Source organism: Diceros bicornis, chromosome 6, assembly GCF_020826845.1.
Source record: "Diceros bicornis minor isolate mBicDic1 chromosome 6, mDicBic1.mat.cur, whole genome shotgun sequence".
NCBI classification, from domain to species: domain Eukaryota; kingdom Metazoa; phylum Chordata; class Mammalia; order Perissodactyla; family Rhinocerotidae; genus Diceros; species Diceros bicornis.
Genome location: NC_080745.1, coordinates 84,543,553 through 84,563,232, shown reverse-complemented (window position 1 = coordinate 84,563,232; position 19,680 = coordinate 84,543,553). Strand labels below are relative to the sequence as shown.

Sequence of the window (19,680 nt, the reverse complement as noted above, 5' to 3'; positions counted from 1 at the left end):
ATTTTAAAGATGGGTAAACTTAGGCTCAGAGTGGTCAAGTAACTTGTCCAAGGTCACACAGCTCATAGATGAGCCAGGGACATGTCTCTACAACTTTACACTCTTTGCCTTGCACTACATCACCATGGGATATGGCACAGAACTAACCCAGGATGTGTATGCTTAGCAGATGGACAGACGGGTGGATGGATGGATGGATGGATGAATGGACAGACAGATGAATGGATGGGTGGATGAATGGACAGATGAATGGATGGATGGATAGATAGATGGATGGATGGATGAAAGGACAGATGAATGGATGGACAGACAGACGGATGGGTAGAAACAAAGCAGAAGACTTCACTACACGGTCCACTTAGACTCAGAGCACTCATCACTTCCTGCTGCTGACAGCGTCAGGCCTGTGACTTCATCTCATGAGCCGAAGTAGAATAGAAACTGACTCACCAACAAGGCAGCAGCCACCCCAGGCAGGGAGGGGCCCTGAGACAGGCATCTTCCGGCGAGAAGCCTCTTTCCCTCCCTGCCTCCCTGGGGCCCTGTATCTGTCCTGGCTCCTCCCTTGGTTTGGAGGTCTATTTCTCCACCTCCTCTTGGGGCAGTCTGACCAGGCCTGCTCCTGGCAACCTCCCTCTCTGCGCCTCCAGCTAGGTCTGAGAGCTCAAAGGCATATACTTTGTTTGGAAGAAAAGCAGCCTCTTTTTTTTTTTTTTTTTAATTTTTATTTATTTTATTTTTTTTCCCCCAAAGCCCCAGTAGATAGTTGTATGTCATAGTTGCACAGCCTTCTAGTTGCTGTACGTGGGACGCGGCCTCATTGTGACCGGAGAAGCGGTGCATCGGTGCGTGCCCGGAATCCAAACCCGGGCTGCCAGCAGCGGAGCGCGCACACTTAACCGCTAAGCCACGGGGCCAGCCCAAAAGAAGCCTCCTGAAGTGCAAAAATCTAAAATTATAAAGCGGTAGCCTGGGGCCGGCCCTGTGGCTTAGAGGTTAAGTGCGCGCTCTCTGATGCTGGCGGCCCGGGTTGGGATCCCGGGCACGCACCAGCACGCCGCTTCTCCGGCCATGCTGAGGCCGCGTCCCACAAACAGCAACTAAAGGGATGTGCAACTATGACATGCAACTATCCACTGGAGCTTTGGGGGGAAAATAAATAAATAAATAAAATAAAATAAATAAAAATAAAAAATAAAAAAAATAAAGTAGTAGCCAACATAACATGGGGCCAAGGTCATCCCTGGGAATGGAGGGGGTGGGGTCCCGGGCCTCACACTGCCCTGGAAACTTCCACTCACTGGAGCTCTGCTAGGCACTTCCAGCCACGCCCTCACTGGCTCCTCAAAGCTCCACTGCACCGTCTGCTCCTCACTCAACTGCACGCCAGGTCAGATGCCCCTCCAGGCCGTTCTAGGGGTCCTGGGACTCCGGCGCAACAGGGTCACACAGATGAAACTCTGCCGTTTCTCCCAGCTGTGCTCCAACAAGCAGGGCCATAGACACCCTGCCTGGCTGCCTGCTCTCCTCCTCCTCTCCTCCCAGAAGAGAGAAAGGACTGCAGGGCTGGGATCACTGGTCACGCCCTCTCCATGCCTGCTCCACCTGCTCTGCCGAGACTGAGGAGGCCGCCTCCTACTGGACTCCGTTGGCGAGTGAAGTAACAGCCTCCCTCCGCCTGTGCTCCTCGGCTGAAGCTAGCAAGGTAGAGCTTCCTGACACACCCACCCAGCAAACACTAGGATGCTAGCAGCTGCACAAACACTGGTTCCCATTCATGAGACTGAACAAGAGCCAGGAGACCCAGGTCGGATGGCCTCTGCTTGTCCCTCGGGGACGATGACACTCTGCAACATATTGATGGTGCTCAGGGCAAGCTGCCCCAGGAAGCACCACTCTGGTATGCGGATTATTTAGAGCTGAAGACAATAAGGACATTTGACCTCCCCCACTAACTGCCTAAAGAATTTGACATGGTGGCTCCTTCCTGGAACAGATCTTCTATCATGATAGCTGTAATGATAATGTAAAATAGATGTTACAATGGGAGGGGCACCAAGCCCCTTTTATCAAAAAACTCTATCTCTCCCTGACCACATTATCTATAGATGACCCTGAAAAGAATTGTCCTCCTGCCCTCTGAAGTCCCAGGCCACTACCCACCCCCAACACGCTCCTTGCCTTTAGCTGCAATACTTAAGCAAGCAGCTTAGACAGAGGGACGAGCTGCTCATTTCTGAGTTTCTCCCATGTATACATGTTATTGATGGTGCTCAGGGCAAGCTGCCCCAGGAAGCACCACTCTGGTATGCGGATTATTTAGAGCTGAAGACAATAAGGATATTTGACCTCCCCCACTAACTGCCTAGAGAATCTGGCATGGTGGCTCATTCCTGGAACAGATCTTCTATCATGATGGCTATAAAGATAATGTAAAATAGATGTTGCAATGGGAGGGGCACCATGCCCCTTTTATCAAAAAACTCTATCTCTCCCTGACCAAATTATCAATCGATGACCCTGAAAAGAATTGTCCTTCTGCCCTCTGAAGTCCCAGGCCACTACCCACCCCCAACATGTTCCTTCGCCTTTAGCTGCAATACTTAAGCAAGCAGCTTAGACAGAGGGACGAGTTGCTCATTTCTGAGCTTCTCCCATGTATACATGTTATTAAACTTGGTATTATTTTCTCCTGCTAACCTGTCTTGTTGATTATTTGACCAGCCAGAAGAACCTTAAGGGAAAGGGCAGAGGGAGATTCTCCCTCTTCCCCCGACAGTTTTGGCGTAGTCGGCAGGATCCACACTGGCTGGCAAGTTGCCTTCTCTGGCTGGAAGACCTGCCTTCTCCCTGGACTACTGCAGATGATGAGATACGGGAACGCCTGACGAAAGCCGGCAAAAGGTAAGACTTCTTACCACGTCAGCCTCCCGGAATCTCTATCTGCGGAGTCCGGCAGAGGGAAGTGGTGAGAATTTTTTCTCTTTCTAAATTTAGATTGGCAGGAGAAAATATTTGGGAAACTAGTTTCTTGGGCTTTTAGTGACTCTTGGTTTAAATTTGGTAGAGTACTCTTGGTTTTGATCTTGATCCCTTTTCCTCCCAAAGGTAGTCTCTGTTTTTCTCTTTTGTCTGTGTCTTTTGTTATAAGAAGGAAATACCATAGGGTAGGACGCAGGCATAGGCCCTATAAGCCTGCTGTCCGGGCCGGCCCCACAGACTGGTGAGTTTGCGGGTCTCACCAGACCGGCGTCTACAAACTTTGCTGTGGGTTATTATGCACATGAAGTGAAGGTCATTGCCAAGGGCATCTTGGAAGCCAAAAAGGCCGCAAATTTGGTGGGCGCGGGTCGAGCAGTTAAGAGCCATCAGGGCGCTCGCCACTTTCAGAAGACTCCCGTGACAGGATAAGTTGGGTCACGGAACGGGGTAGATGACACGGGTCCCCCGCCCACTGCAAGAAAATGTCCGTGCAACGACGAGGTACTCTGTAAAGCACACAGTCCCCGACCCCGCGGCACCTCCCCTGCTAGGTATTATTCTGGCTCAAAGAGACCTAAGGCGTGGCTAAAGCTGTCATTGTGCACATAAGAAAAAAAAAAAAACCGGATGAGGTTTTTCCTTCTGTCTTGTTCTGTGTCCTGAGAAAACTTGGCTTTGTGACCAGTGAGAATATTCTCCTTGGTCTCCACCATACGGAAGGTGTATTTACCGGGGTGCACCTTGGTGGCCAGTCGAGTAGACTGGGGTTCCGAACTGTCTCTGTCCGGCTGTGCCAAGCTCTCAGGGGAGTCTGAATATCTTTGGGAGTGAATTCTGTGGATCATGGGGGCTACATCATCTGCGCCCTCACCAGGGACGCCTCTTGCGTCCATGGGAAAGATTTATTCTAAGCGTGGAAAATTACCTCCGGGTCTTTCCCTAAAAAGGCTTATTGGTTCGAGTCACTATTGGAATAAATATACAAATGAAGATCCTACTCGTCAATGGCCAGACGACGGATCCTTTGAATTGGAAAAACTTCTAAATTGGGGGAAAAAAATGTTTTGAGAGCTCTCACATAATTGCTTAATTGGTACCTAAGAATTAAGGCCTGAAAAAGGAAGGGAAAAATTTGACTAGTCTTAAGACCTTGACTCAGGTTACAATTGAATTGAGAACATGTAAAAGTGTAAGTGTTGATAAGATTATAAAGGTTGGAATGTTTGAGCTAATTTTATACAAAGAGGTTACATCAACTTTCCCTGAGTATGTTTTAAAAGGTCTGACTGGGAATGCTTCCCTTGTCCAAAATTAGAAGACCAAGACCTATTGATAAAAATCTTAATGATAATTATGTTTAAAGGTATAAGAGGTGACGAAATTTACATGAAATTTTGTAAGAAAAAAACTGATGTTATTTCTATTACAGAACTGGTTAACAAAAATAGTAATTTAAATGATGGCTAATTTTATCTGAAGCCTTATGAAGTCTTGTAGGCAATCTAAATAATTATTGGGAATAAGTAACTAAATAGTTGTGAAAAAGATGAATGTTGGATGAACTTTAAACAATAATTATGTGTTATGGTGGTTACAGCTTCCAAACTCTTTTTGGTGACTTAAAACTTGAGAGTTTTGCTAAGTTTTATGATAAAAATTCTCTGAGTATCATCATTTCCAAATAAGATAAGATATTAGACATTGATTGCTAAATGTACATTTGTCTACTTTTGGCTTTTCATTACAGGAAAACTAAAAGATATTTTGGGTCTATTGGTAAACATGTGTTTTATTAAAAGATTGTACTATAAAGTAATGTGTTTCTAAAAGTTATGAAGTGTTTATAAATTTTCCAAGCCACAAGATACTAATGTAAAAGAAAGTTTATAATTGTTTATTTAGTTTTTACTTACAAATTAAGGTTTCTAAGGGTTAAAATTTCTAATTAGTATATGTGATTAAAGCTACTAAATATTAAAAAAAAATATGTCTGTGTACAAGGAAAGTAAGATATATAAAGAAGGAACAAAGAATGGAAATATTTTGTTTGGTTGATTAAGAAAGATAAATTTGTCCTCAAGTACTAGAAGAAAAAAAAAAGACATGGGACAAATTCTGAATGTAAAAAAAAAACTTATAGAAGGTTTATGGAAGAGGAATTCTGGAAAAAGAGTTTTTGTATGGTCAAGTTGGCTAAGATTGAAATAAATTTAATTAAGTAAATGAGTTTTAATATCAGAAGTAAACTGGTACAAAATTATAATTTGGTCTTATTTCTCTTAAAAAGATAATCTTGAACTTGATAAAGAGGTTATAAAAGATTATTCTTTACCTTTGGATAAGTCTACTAAAAAGAAAAAAAAAAAAAAAACTGTTAATTTCCTGTGTTCAAAAGACTGAGGTCTCTCTATTAAGGCTTTTTAGACTGTTAATGCTCTGTTTGCTTTGATTGTTTATATTTTTGACAAGCTCCACCAAAATTCATATCTTAAATAAAGTCTTTTTTTTCTTTGAGAATTTTCAAAGGGCCCTGGAACTTCTCAAAGAAATTTGCTCTCTTCCTATAAGGGGAAAGATACTAAACTTATTAGGCTTATTCAATATGTTCAATTACATGGAAAGCATTGTCAGACCAGTGATGATAAGCCTGCTTAGGTGCTATTATGTGGGCAAATGTTATTGACATAGGTGTTTTAAAATTGTATAACATTACTGAAATTCTGATCTGTCCTGGTTATCAGTCATAATTCTGGTTATTATTATTTTAAAGTGTTGTATGTCACAAAATTAACCAAATTTCCTTGTCAATTGCCATTTTGAGGTCTTGTTGTTTACAGACTTATTTCTTTGCTCTAATGCTTTTGCAAAATATGTTTCAACTTCAGAAAAATTCATGGAAAGGACTCCGATATTTACACTGGAATACAGGTTTCTGACAAACTTTCTGATCATAAAACTGAACTTGGTAAAAAAAAAAAAATTACAGAAATCTGATGGAGAAACTGACTTCATGAAGCTGCTAACAAAAAGATTGGGATCAAAAATGGATTACACAGGACTGAATGAACTGATAAGGATGATTATAATTTTTAAGATTTTTCGTTTGAAGTATTGCTGAATTTTTAATGTTTTGTTTTTTTCAGATTTAAGGAAAACTTTTTCTCTTTTCTCCTGAGCTAGCTATGACTTATAGCAATTTGGTAAATGATACTTTTGTAAGTAAAATTGAAATATTTATCTTTTTCTCTCTACCTGATCCCTCGAATTTAGAAACTCTTAGTAAGTGAGTATTGTTGTTTTCATGGCAATATAGTTATTTGCATAAGTTCAATAAGAATCTGTTCTCCTTATAACAGGACACAATTGGAAACACTGGTTCTATTACCAAGGTTGTGACTGGAACATCATATTGCAATATAACCATACAGCTTTTGAGGAATGAAGATTGGACTTTATGGAATAAAGCCACGTGGAAATATTGGCCTGGTACCTTATGTTCCAAGCAGCACTTACCAGGATAAGTAAAGAATGTCACTTATCTGGCAGGTACAAGGGACCTTGAAATATTTTGAGGAAACCTCGGAATAGAGGAATTCACCCAAATTTATAGGTATTACAGGCAAAGTCTGATGACAAAATCCTTGGCTTGGCTTTCCTGGCCTCGAGAGACCTTTAAAGTTCAATGTGAGATTCCTTACAAAAAGTTACAGCAAAGCAGATTTAAAAGAGCCTATGTGATCAACTGCTATTCTTGCTGTACTTATGTAAATAATTGAGCCAACTCTATTGGAACTAGACTTATTTTGCAAACTAGTTTTAATTTTGCTATCTTAATAAAAATGAGGGTGATTTTAGAGAGAAAAATTATATTTCAGTAAAAACTATTTCAGTATAAATTTGCGGATATTAGATCCTAGTTTTGTTGTCTTTTGAGGTTTTTGTTTTATATCTGTTGACTGGACTGGATCCTGATTTCTTCTAGTCTCCTGAAATATCTGGCTACAGATGTCCAAACTAATGTTTTTGATTTTTTCCATCATTTTCATTTGAAATCACTGAGAACTGAACCTGCCCTTTTTCCTGAAGCCTTACAAACTGAAGCTGATGAACTTGATATAAACTTAAGAGATGACCTGACGACACCATCAGAGACATTTTAAACTGCAAAAGATACTTTGACGCTGACATCTAAAATTCTTCTTCACTGGCTGTCCTCTGAACTCAAAAACTGGTTTACAATTTGCTCTAACCATTAACCTTGTTTTTCTTTCGTTTACACAAATATGCTTTTGGAGTCTGCCATGCTGTTGGCACAATTTGGAAATCCCGTGGATTCTTAACTTCTGCAGGAACTCCTATTGCTAATGGACACTTAATTGCAGCCTTATTACAAGCTATTCATCTTCCTTCAAAAATTGCCATCGTTCATTGTTCAGCCCATACTAAGGAGACTGATGTCATATCTTTAGGGAATGACAGGGATGACAGAGCTGCTAAACATGCAGCTCACTATGGACCCCCTTATCCGTTTTCCACCCAATTCTTAAACCTGCCTTTATCCCTGACTGATGTTATTAACTATCAGGCAAATGCCCCACAATCTGAAAAAGACAATTGGATACAAAAGGGTGCCAAACAATTATCAGATGGATTATACATTGGACCAAATGGACTTCCAGTAGCTCCTTTTCTTTTGACTTTTTGGCTTGCACTTATCTCCCACCAAATGGGACATATGTGCAAATGGGGGATAGTTAAGGAACTAAAAGACAATTGGTTTTGCCCTGGCATCCATAAAATTTCTGACCAAATCATCTCCCAGTGCACAACTTGCAAATCTTACCAAGTCTCTGGGAGAAATCAGTGTGATCCAGGAAGTCCTCCCAGGCCCACGCTGCCTTTTGCGGCACTCCAAATGGATTTTATAGACTTGCCTTCAGCTTTAGGTTACTCTCACTGTTTGGTTATTTTCTGCATGTTTAGTGGATGGACTGAATGCTATCTGAACAGACATGCAGATGCCACAACAGTGGTAAAGAAATTAATAACTGAAGTTATTCCTCGCTTTGGCATTCCTTTATGGATTGAATCAGACCAAGGAACTCATTTTACAGCAGAGATAAACCACTTGCTTGCAAAAACTCTGGGGTATTCATTAAAATTTCATACCCCATATCACCCTCAGTCATCAGGGCAAGTGGAACGTAAAAATCTAGATATAAAAAGAACTCTAGGAAAAGTCTGTCAAGAAACTGGACTTAAATGGCCAGAGGCTCTGCCCTTGGCCCTTATGAAGATTCAAAATACTCCAAATAGAAGGCATGGACTGACTCCTTTTGAAATAGTTTTTGGACGTCCGATGCCTACTGGCGTCTCTAAACCTTCAATTCCTGGATTAAATGAATATTATGGGAACTTAAGTGAACAATTTGATGCTATGACTTGTTATATACAAAAATTAACTAGTATACTTGAAGCATATCGTCAACAGGTAAAAGAGGCATGGCCACCACCTTCTGACAAGCCTTGCCATCGCTTTCGACCAGGAGACCGGGTGTACATCAAGGTCTTTAGAAGAAAACACGCACTGTCACCTCGCTGGGAAGGACCTTATGAAGTCTTACTGACGACCTGCACTGCCATCAAAATAAAGGAAAAATCTTCCTGGATCCACGCGAGCCACGCCAAAATAGACCCAGAACACCGCTCTCAAGACAACTGGGAGATAATCCCCACAGGAGACCTTAAACTAAGGATTTCGAGGGCCAAAACCCAGGCCCCAGAAGCAGCCGACATCACGAAGTAGACAGCTTTTCCAAAGATCACGGATCGAGAAAACCTACTTTGACCCATTTCCTCCCCCTTGCTTCAAAACTCCCTATATATATACACACTCACACACACAAACTATTAGTGGATATATATATATATATTTTTTAATCATTTATTAGAAACCTGACTGGAGAGTGCTGGTCTCTATCTGTCCCTCTTCCCCTCTCTAAGTCTCCGCTATGGGCTCTTTTCCGATCTGTGTCTTGCTTTTACTAACCCTCTCCTTTTCAACAGGTCGGGCACAGACCAAACACCCCCTTATGCCAGTTTACCAAGCCCTAGCCACGCTAACTAATCAATCTGACTGTTGGTTATGTCAACAGCTAGATAGTGCAAAAGAACCTGAACTAGTCTTTGTTCCTGCTGATATGAACACCTGGTAGACTAAGTACGGAAAATGGATGAATAACAGAGTATGGTATCTGCAACAAGGGAAACTTCACTCTGCTTCTTCTCCTGGTGAGTCACTTGGGCCCCAGAAAGACTACTTAGAAGGTCAAGGACTGTCCCTTGCCCAAGTACAAGCAATAGGTGAAAGTTTTTCCCTCTGCATTGAAAGTAAACATAGCGCTGGACCTTTCCTGGGTGACATACCGAGACAATATTGCAGTCAAACTCTGTGGTTTGATTCCGCAGGTGGCATCTTCAGAACTCTCAAGGGAATTGTAAGTGACTCTATCACTACTCCCTCTGGCACAAACATTTGCCAAATCACCAAGTGCTCTGGATGGCCTACGAGCCACCCGTGTGCAACTTGGGGTATCGCAGCTATCCGCATGGTTAGGCTGCCCAATGCCACAGACTATATATGGGTGGATCAAAAATCTGGACTCACCTGGTCAGGTGACAAGACCAGGCTTTATAGCTGTCAGAATCAGACTGCAGGCCTCCTGTACCAGCTATTCCGCAATCTATTCTGTTCTCGCAGACTGACAGGAGCTCATGGGAAATGGAGATGTTTAGGTAGTAACAGTGCAAGTGGCACAGATCATGAAATAGTCCAGATCCTGGGAATTACAGACTCAATTCTAACCTTGTCTTTAAACTACACTGGTCTTTTCATTTTATGCGGCAACAAAGTGTATAAAGGATTCCCATCTAATTGGTCAGGACGATGCAGACTTGGATACCTGGCTCCTTCTGTCACCAAACTCTCCACCTTAAATGCTAGCCAAATTACAAACTTGGGTTCGTTTGTTCATAAGATTGTGCCACATAAACGTGCCAGTCGAGAAATCGAGGAAAATCCACTTGTGTATCACAGCTCCAAGTTCTTTTCAGCCTTGAGAGTCCTATTCCCCAGCTTTGGAGATTATGAGTTGGAAAAGGCAATATTAAATCTCTCTATGGTAATGGAGCAAGAGTTCAACACCACCATGCAAACCTTGAACATACTCCAGTCAGAGATTAACAGCCTAGCATCTGTGGTGCTCCAAAATCGACGTGCTCTGGATGTGCTCACTGCCCAGCAAGGAGGAGCATGTGCAATCACTGGAGAAAAATGTTGCTTTTATGTGAATCAAACAGGTCAAGTAAAATCTCACTTAAATCTATTAAAAGAGAAGATTGACATTTTTCATCAGATAAACGAAGCTAACACATTTTATTGGACTGACTTATTTCCAGGATTGGGGGACTGATTTAATGGAGTGTGGGGAAATGTGCTCCGATTTGTTCTTTTCTGCCTGTTCATCCTCATTCTAATCTACGTTCTTTTCTCTCTTTGCAGACTTCTTATCACTCGGATACTAACACGATTTCTCTCTCCACAGTCACCAGCTCAGCTTTTAATATGTGAAACTTCTAGGGAAGTTTCAGAGGAGGGAACTGATGGTGCTCAGGGCAAGCTGCCCCAGGAAGCACCACTCTGGTATGTGGATTATTTCGAGCTGAAGACAATAAGGATATTTGACCTCCCCCACTAACTGCCTAGAGAATCTGGCACGGTGGCTCATTCCTGGAACAGATCTTCTATCATGATGGCTATAAAGATAATGTAAAATAGATGTTGCAATGGGAGGGGCACCAAGCCCCTTTTATCAAAAAACTCTATCTCTCCCTGACCAAATTATCAATCGATGACCCTGAAAAGAATTGTCCTTCTGCCCTCTGAAGTCCCAGGCCACTACCCACCCCCAACATGTTCCTTCGCCTTTAGCTGCAATACTTAAGCAAGCAGCTTAGACAGAGGGACGAGTTGCTCATTTCTGAGCTTCTCCCATGTATACATGTTATTAAACTTGGTATTATTTTCTCCTGCTAACCTGTCTTGTTGATTATTTGGCCAGCCAGAAGAACCTTAAGGGAAAGGGCAGAGGGAGATTCTCCCTCTTCCCCCGACATTATTAAACTTGGTATTATTTTCTGCTGCTAACCTGTCTTGTTAATTATTTGGCCAGCCATAAGAACCTTAAGGAAAAGGGCAGAGGGAGATTCTCCCTCTTCCCCCGACAATATCCATGCCCAGTCTGTCCAGTAAGAAGTAGGACTTATAGGCAGAAGAATGACTGAAATGAAACGTGGCTTACGGAAATAAGGAACGAGGCCTGATTAGACCCCAGTCTGCTCAGTGCAGCTTCTTGCTGCCAGAGAGCGTCAGCATCAGCAACCCCGACATCTTTCAAACAGAGAGGATGGTCCTGAGCCCATCTATAAAATTAACTACTGAGCTGTGAGCGGGCAAATGAACTGGTTTTGAGTTTGAGGATGTGCAGTCTTTTTCAAGGGGTTCATCTCTCTGACTTGGTGGGGAAAGGGTATGTCGGGGGAAGAGGAAGAATCTCCCTCTGCCCTTTCCCTTAAGGTTCTTATGGCTGGCCAAATAATTAACAAGACAGGTTAGCAGGAGAAAATAATACCAAGTTTAATAACATGTATACATGGGAGAAAGCAGGGACACTGTGTTTCTCAACACACTAGCAGAAATTCTTGTCTTAAATACCATGTTGAGCCAACAACAAAGAAGGATGTTGGGGGTGGGGGGAGTCACTTACAGGAGATTACCACCAAAGCACAGTAAACAAGAGTAAGGTTATTATGCAGATTTAAGGCCTCACCTTCCACATTGATAAGCCTCTAGAAATGAGGCCATCCCCCCCTCTTCTCAAAACAGAGAGGGAGATACCTTTACAAATGGAGATTTCCCTTATAAATGTAAATGATCGTCTGGCAGCTCCTCGCAGGGCCATCCAGAGAATGTGGCCAGAGAGACAGAACTTCCGATAAGATGGGCTTGTTGGTGCCTTTCCTATTGTAACCTCTATCCTACATTATCTTTACAGCCATCATGATAGATCTGTTCCAGGAAGGAGCCATCATGTCAAATTCTTTAGGCAGTTAGTGGGGGAGGTCAAATGTCCCTAGAGAAAACAACCAAGGTAAAGAGATAGATTTCAGGGTGGCCAAATCTTGATCTCCCACAGGTACCACCCTTGGTGGGGCCGGGAAGAAGGTCCCTGCACTCCCTCTTCTGCCAGGAAAAGCTCTCAAGTCCAGGAGAAGTGTTGATAGATAGATGGGAGAAATTTGGGGCTGCCCAGGGCGGGCAGAGGCCGGGGGGCCATTTCACCAGAAACGCTGGTGATTCGAGGCTGCCTGCGCCCCCTCCCCCCCCAGGCTGCAGCTCAGGGCGGCGTTTCTCAGCTGTGGTGTCCCCTGGGTCTCCTGCATCAGCCTGGAACCAGCTGCATCCCTGCAGGAAGCTCAGCTGCTTCTCTGTCTCATTTCTTCCGGGTCTATCCAGGCAGCCCTCCGCTAGGTTTCCAAGTTACCAATCCCTAAGGGACAGCTGTCCCCAGCAGGGTGAGTGGGAGGTCAGCTTTGAGCAGACAAGACATTTGCTCAGGTTCATGCCGACCTGGCCCATGTGCCCACACTCCAGGCTCTTTGCCACAAGCCCCGCAAGGGTCCAGAACCCTGTGGTCAGCTGTGGCTGCTTTGGCATGAGTGAGGGCTTTCCACTTGCATTCCTAGAAATTCTTTATCATCAGATTCCCCGCCTGGCTTCAGCCTCTTAGAGCTCAATTAATCGCTGCATCATGCTCTCCAAACATCCCTGGGAGGTCAGGGTGTCTGCTGAGCGTGGAGGACGCAGAAGGCCCGTGCTGAAGGAGAGGGGAAGGCCTGCAGGAAGCTTGGCTCACAGTGGACAGTGTGCCCCTCCCAGGACAAGCCCTTTGCTTCGGGCAGGGTTGGAAAGCATAGAAAGAAAGCTCTCTCCCCTCCCCAGGCCTCTCTCAAAGTCGCATCTGTTCTCCCCAAGGCTTGTGGCCTAATGACTACCAATGGGCGTGGGGGAGGGGAGGGTGTGTGAAAACTCCTGGAGAAAAGCCATTTGCACTGGAAATGTGGGATTGTGTCATCATTTCCACAGCAGCCATTAGAGGAGGAAGAGGCAGCAGGAAGTCACCCATCGCGTTTGCAAGAACAGAACATCTGTCGATTCGGTAATAAGATGTGCCCCAGGCTTTCTCTGTCAAGACACCAGGTCTCACCGCCCCGCCGCTCCCCTCCAAGCCCAAAGAGGGGAAGACAAAGCACCGCAGTGGCCCGTGCATAGTGAAAACAAACAGAAGGTGTGCCAGCCCCAGCAAGAGAAGCCTGGAGGAAATGGGAAGTGACGGAGGATGTGTCTCGAAATCATGAGCCCAGGAGGGACCTCAGCCTCAGCCCAGGCTTGGGGATAAAAACTTCCATGTCAGCGAAACGAAATTTTCATCTGTGCATTTTTGAAACTTGCTTGAAAATCTACAGGGACCCGCAGCAAGGGAAAAGACAAGATTTATTTGGATCCCTGGATCCAGGCCACGGCCCCGTGGCTAAAAGCAGTCACAGAAAGAGTGAGTTGGCAACACCCTGAAGGGACAGTGGAGAGTGTACTTAAGGCGATGGAACCACAGCTGACCCCTCGTCGTGTCCTGGCCCAGCGGGCCTGGGGGGCCACAGGGGCGGGGGCCCTGGTCAGTCCCGAAACCACCCCTGCCCTGCCAGGCAGCTAGAGAGATCTTTACAACTGCACACCTGATCATATCTCTGTCCTGCCTCAGGGCTTCTCGACACTCTTAAAACAACCCCACAGGAGCCAGTGGCCCAATGCCAAGGCTGGAACCATTTGAGCAACAAAATGAATAAAGCAGTACTGGATTATAACCAAAGCATAAACTAGATATCCACGGGTCCATATTGATATAAATAAATGACTGAGTAAATTAATAAATGGAGGGGAAGACAAATCTCCTGTGCTGAAGAATTCCAAATCATCTATGCAGAGGCTCCCCCTAGAAGAGGGGGCATAACTCCCCACTCCTTAGGTGTGACCACAGTGACTTCCTTCCAAAGAGGACAGTGTGGAAAAGGGGAAAAAAGAGGAACTTGACAGTGGGGAAACCTGACAAACACGACCCCGGCCAAGCGCTCAAGGTGAACGTCAACAGTCATAAACCACGTTGATAGTACGTACCCTTGATAGGATGTGATGGAAATGGCACTGTACCTCTGTGGTCTTCTCCCAAAACCCAAAACTCTAATCTAATCAAGAGAAAAACATCAGACAAATCCCAGGTGAGGGACATTCTACAAAATACCTGACCAGGACTTCTCAAAACCGTGAAGGTCATCAGAAAGAAGGAAAGTCTGAGAAACTGTCACAGCCAGGAGGAGCCTAAGGAGACATGATGACTAAATGGATGTGGGATCCTGGATTGATCCTGGGACAGAAAAAGGACCTTAGGGGAAAAAAAGACATCTGAATAAACTATAGACTTTAGTTAATAGTAATGTATCGGTATTGGTTCATCAATTGTACCAAATGCACCATACTATTGTTAAGAGTTAATTATAGGGGAAACTCTACGCTTGGGTAAATAGGAACTTTCTATACTATCTTCTCAATTTTTTTGTAAATCTAAAACTTTTCTTAAAAGAAATCTATTAATAAAAAAAATTCTACCAAGGAAGAAAGATAAAGCCCCCAATCCTTACCATGACCTGTGTGCCCCACCCTGGGTGCCGGTCCTGGCCCCTGCCCACTGCACCATCCATCTTCCTTCTTCTCCAGGCTCCAGCCACAACAGGACGCCTTCAGTTTTGCTCCCTTATCTTTCCTCAGGGTTTTTGCACATGCTGTTCCTTCTCCTGGGAATATCTGTTCTCTCCTCAGCCCACCTGTAGTTAAAGTCGCTCAGCCCTCAGCTCTCAGCTTAGAAGTCACTTCCCCTGGGAAGCCCTCCCCAGCCACCCAGACTGAGTGAGGTTCTGGGTTCCATCCACCCACGAGCTGCACCACTCTTCTGTCCCACCCGTGATTGCTCAGTCTGTGTCTGTCTTCTCCAGTGGGCTGTAAGATCCACAGGGCGAGCGGTGCCTCTCTACTGCACAGTGTCCGGCCCCGAGTAACCCCTAGTTCATGCTGCTGAACGCTCAGATGCATAAATGAATGCTTCAGAAGCAACTCAAACAGAAATGCAAATCAAAACCACAGTGAAATACCACCTCACACCTGTCAGAATGGCTATTACCAAAAAGACAAAAAATAACAAGTGTTGAAGAAGATGTGGAGAAAAGGGAATACTTGTGCACTGTGGGTGGGAATGTAAACTGGTGCAGCCACTTGGGAAAACACTTTGGAAAACATTATGGAGGTTCCTCAAAGAATTAAAAACAGAACTACCATATGATCCAGCTATTCCATTTCTGGGTATTTATCCGAAGGAAATAAGAACACTAATTCGAAAAGATATCTGCACCCCTATGTTCACTGCAGCACTATCTACAATAGCCAAGACATGGAAACAACTTAAGGGTCCACTGACAGGTGAATCTATAATGAAGACAGGATATATACATATTGGAATATTATTCAGCCATAAAAAATAAAAGAAATCTTAACATTTGCAACAACATGTATGGACCTAGAGGGTATTATGCCAAGTGAAATAAGTCAGACAGAGAAAGACAAATATCATATCATTTCACATATATGTGGAATCTAAAAAACAAAACAAATGAACAAACAAAACAAAACAGAAAGACTCACAGATACAGGAAACAAACTGGTGGTTACCAGTGGGGAGGGAGGTTGGGAGGCAAGATAAGTGAAGGGGATTAAGAGGCACAAACTTCCAGTTATAAAATAAATAAGTCATGGGGATGTAATATACAGCATAGGGAATATAGTCAATAATATTGTAGTAATGTTGTCTGGTAACTACCGTGGTGATCATTTCATAATGTATATAAATATTGGATCACTATGATGTACACCTGAAACTAAGAGGATATTGTATGTCAATTATACTTCAATAAAAAAAAATTTTAAAAAATCAGAAGCAACCCAAACAGAGTTGGCTCTAAGGAACAAACAGCAAGGTGAGGTGTCCCTGCTGCCCCCTGTGTGAGAAGTTTAGACCCTGGAGCCCAGGTGACCTCAGGAAAGGAGGGCCCTGAGCAGATGGGTACCACTCATATCTGCTGGTGCCAGGGAGCACCAGGGAAGCTCTCCAACCCCCAGACTGTCCACCTCAGGGAAAGATCTGGAGGGCAGAATTTGTGTGTCTGTGTATGTGTATGATTTCATCAAAAATCTACTCTAGCCCTTGGATAAGCTTGGTTCTTTTTTTTTTTTTAACTGAGATATAACTTACATGCAGTGAAATTCACCATTTTCAGGTGTATAGTTCCACGAATTTTGACACACGCCGTCATGTCACCACCACCACCATTAGGACACAGAACACTTCTATCACCCCAAAAACATCCCTTCTGGCCTTTTTTAGTCAATTCCCAACCCCAACTCCCAGCCCCTGCAACTACTGATCTGTTTTCCACTCCTTATAGTTTTTAGCCTCTTCCAGAATATCATATAAGTGGAATCATACATAACGTAACTTTTTAGTCTACCTTTTTCACTTAGCATAGTATATTTAAGATTCATCTATTTTGTGGCACGAATCAGTAGTTTGTTCTTTCTTATTGTGGAGCAGTATTCTAGAGGATGGATACACCACAATTTGTTTATTCATTCACCAGTTGATGGACATCTGGGTTGTTTCAATTTGGGGGTAATTATGAACAAAGCTGCTATAAACATAAAGGTTTTTGGGTAGATATATATTTTCATTTTTCATGGGTAAATACCTAAAAGTGAGTTTTCTGGGTCATATGGTAGATGTATGTGTAACTTATAAGAAACTAAAGAGCAGAATACTTAAGAAGAGTAATTTTATTTCTTTCTTTGACACATTTTTATCAAGTACCTACTATGTCCAAGGCAAACCAAGGGTGTCATCCCAAACACCCACGAATGTTCCTGTTCCCAAACTGCTCTATCTCACCACCAGAAAGCAGGCCTCCTGCATACTCCCGCCCTCAGCTCAAGGCCAGGGTTGTATAGACAAGACACTGCCTGGAACCAAGAGGGATGGGGTGGAAGTTCCTGCTCTGCCACTGAGGAGCCAAGGGACCACAGATCAACTGCCCCATCTCTCTAGGACTCAGAACCAACAGAGCTGCAGGGAGATCTCAGGAGCTAACAGGCCAGAGACAGCTTATGACCCATGGAGCACTGTCCAGATAAGAGGAGCCCAGTCCCAGCTCCACCCTGACTCCTCGTGACTGCAGGTTCTAGAACCACATAGATGCGAGGCAACCTCCGTCCCAGGGTCCCTCTGTTACTTGTGGACACTCTGGTTGGGCAGGTAACCACCTACCACTTGGACCATCCCTATAGCCTCACCCTCTCCCTCAGCTTCAGCACCTCTGCGCCTCCTCAGCTGGCAGGAGCTCTCTGAGGCCACAGGCTCTCACTTCTCGACACAACCAGGTATCCTGAGCTCTCTACAGAAAAATACTGTCACAGGATGCTCTTTAGGGGACTTTCATAACTAAGCAGAATGGTTTATAACCTAACACAACTGTTTGTCTAGAAAGAGGAGCTCCAAATACTTGCTGTGATGGTTAATTTTGTGTGTCTACTTGGCTAGGCCATTGTACCCAGAGTATTTGGTCAAACACCAGTGTAGATGTCGCTGTGAAGGTATTTTCTCAGATGAGATTAACATTTAAATTGTAGATTCTGAGTAAAGCAAATTAACCTCCATAATGTGGGTGGGCCTCATCCAATTAGTTGAAGGCCTTCAGAGAAAAAACTGAGGTCCCTCAAGGACGAAGGAATTCTGCCAGCAAACAGCCTTTAGACTTGAGCTGCAATATCAGCTCTTCCTGGGGTCTCCAGCCTGCAGGCCCGCCTTGCAAATTTTGGGTTTGCCAGTCTCCACATTCACATGAGCCAATTCCTTAAAATAAATTTCTCTCTCTCCCTCTCCCTCTCCCTCTCTCTTCTCTCTCTCTCTCTCTCTCTCTCTCTCTCTCTCTCTCTCTCTATATATATATATATATACACACACACACATCCTATTGGTTCTGTTTCTCTGGAGAACCCTGATAATACACTTGCTCACACAGGGCATCCCACTGTTATATGGAGAGCTTGCTAGCCAGGGTAAACTTCAGATCAGCTACAGCCCAAATGATCACAGACATGGCGTTACAGGCTCAAATCATCAACGTCTTGTTGGTGCCATCCCAAATGCCGCTCAGCCCAAGGCCCAGGGGCCAGAGACCACCAGGCCCCTCCTCTTCAGGGGCAGCAGCTGTGGAGGGACAGCTTTGTACAATACCTGCTTAAGTCCTTGGCCAGGCCCTGCCAGGAGGGAGTGGAAGCTTCTACTCCATCACCGGCTGGGGCAGAAGGCAAAGATGCATGTTCTGAGGCCGGGGCAGCAGCTGGGGAGGTGCTGGGGACACAAAGGGAGAATTATTCCCAATGGAACTCGGCTCATTAATGGCACATTCATCAAGCCCCCTCACCCCACCCCACCCACACACACACACACACACAAGAAACAGGCTACTTAAAGACCCAGCACACGGCTTCCCCACCCGGGCTCCCCACCCGGCTCCCCGGGCCTCTGTTTACACGTGGTGGAGGCGCACCCTCCAATGCAGCGGCCCCCAGGCCAGGCCATGAATCCTCCCTCGCTGGGCTCCCACAGAACCTGGGGTTTCTTTGACAGAGGCAGCTCAGGTGTTCAGGACATTCTCTATGATTTGTCTTGTTTGATTTTTGTTTTGGGGAGGGGCCTCTTCTATGATCATTTCTAACAATTTTTTTATAGGCAATGAAACTCTAGAGTTGAGAACTAAAATACAACTTTGCAAACTCCCTGAGATTTTCCCCAAAAATCTGAGGCTGAGAAAAGTCAGGGTGAAAAGGCTGATGGGTAATCAAGGAACCTGTACTTGGCGAACTGTCGGCACCCCTTTTCGCTGGTGAGGAATTTCTGCAGCAGAGCTGCCAGGTCCCACCTTCAATGGATGGGTGCCCCCTGCTGGACAGCCAGGGCAACACTCCACGTGCAGGGAGGCCCCTGTGGGAGGGAAGGTAGGATGGACAGCCACCTGCCAACACACCCTCAGAAGCCAAAAGGCACAAGGCTTGGAGCTCAAAACAGGTTTTGATCTTCCCCTTTGACAAAAGGCAAGGCTAGCAATGCCATCCACAGACCAAAGCAGTTTTCAGGCAGTTTGGCCCTCCCAGCCCCTCTCCACACTGCTGTCCACGGGGGAGCTGGCAGGGCTGAGGGCGGCCGGGCTGGAATTACGTGACTCAGCACCAAGAGCCTGAAACCCAGCCTGAGGTCAAAGCCGGGGTTTGAGGTTTCACCGCCTTCGCCTTCGTACTGAAGACTCATTTCTTCCCTCTGGGTATAAACACCTGCAGGAAGCCCCCAGACTGCGGAAATCCAGGATGCTTGAGTTTCTGTGTCAGTAACATTCTGCTGATTTTCATCTCCTCCAACCCCACCTATG

General features: G+C 44.7%; 1 protein-coding gene across 3 annotated transcripts in view; it reads right to left on the bottom strand.

Annotated features, from left to right (window-relative positions):
- Positions 1 to 19,680, bottom strand: part of TACC2 (transforming acidic coiled-coil containing protein 2) — a 202,873-nt gene that overhangs the window by 90,764 nt on the left and 92,429 nt on the right. For all 3 annotated transcript variants that reach the window (XM_058544173.1, XM_058544170.1, XM_058544171.1), the window contains one exon: positions 18,489 to 18,605. In XM_058544173.1, coding sequence (XP_058400156.1) covers positions 18,489 to 18,605 — 117 coding nt within the window. The remainder of the gene's footprint in view (positions 1 to 18,488; positions 18,606 to 19,680) is intronic.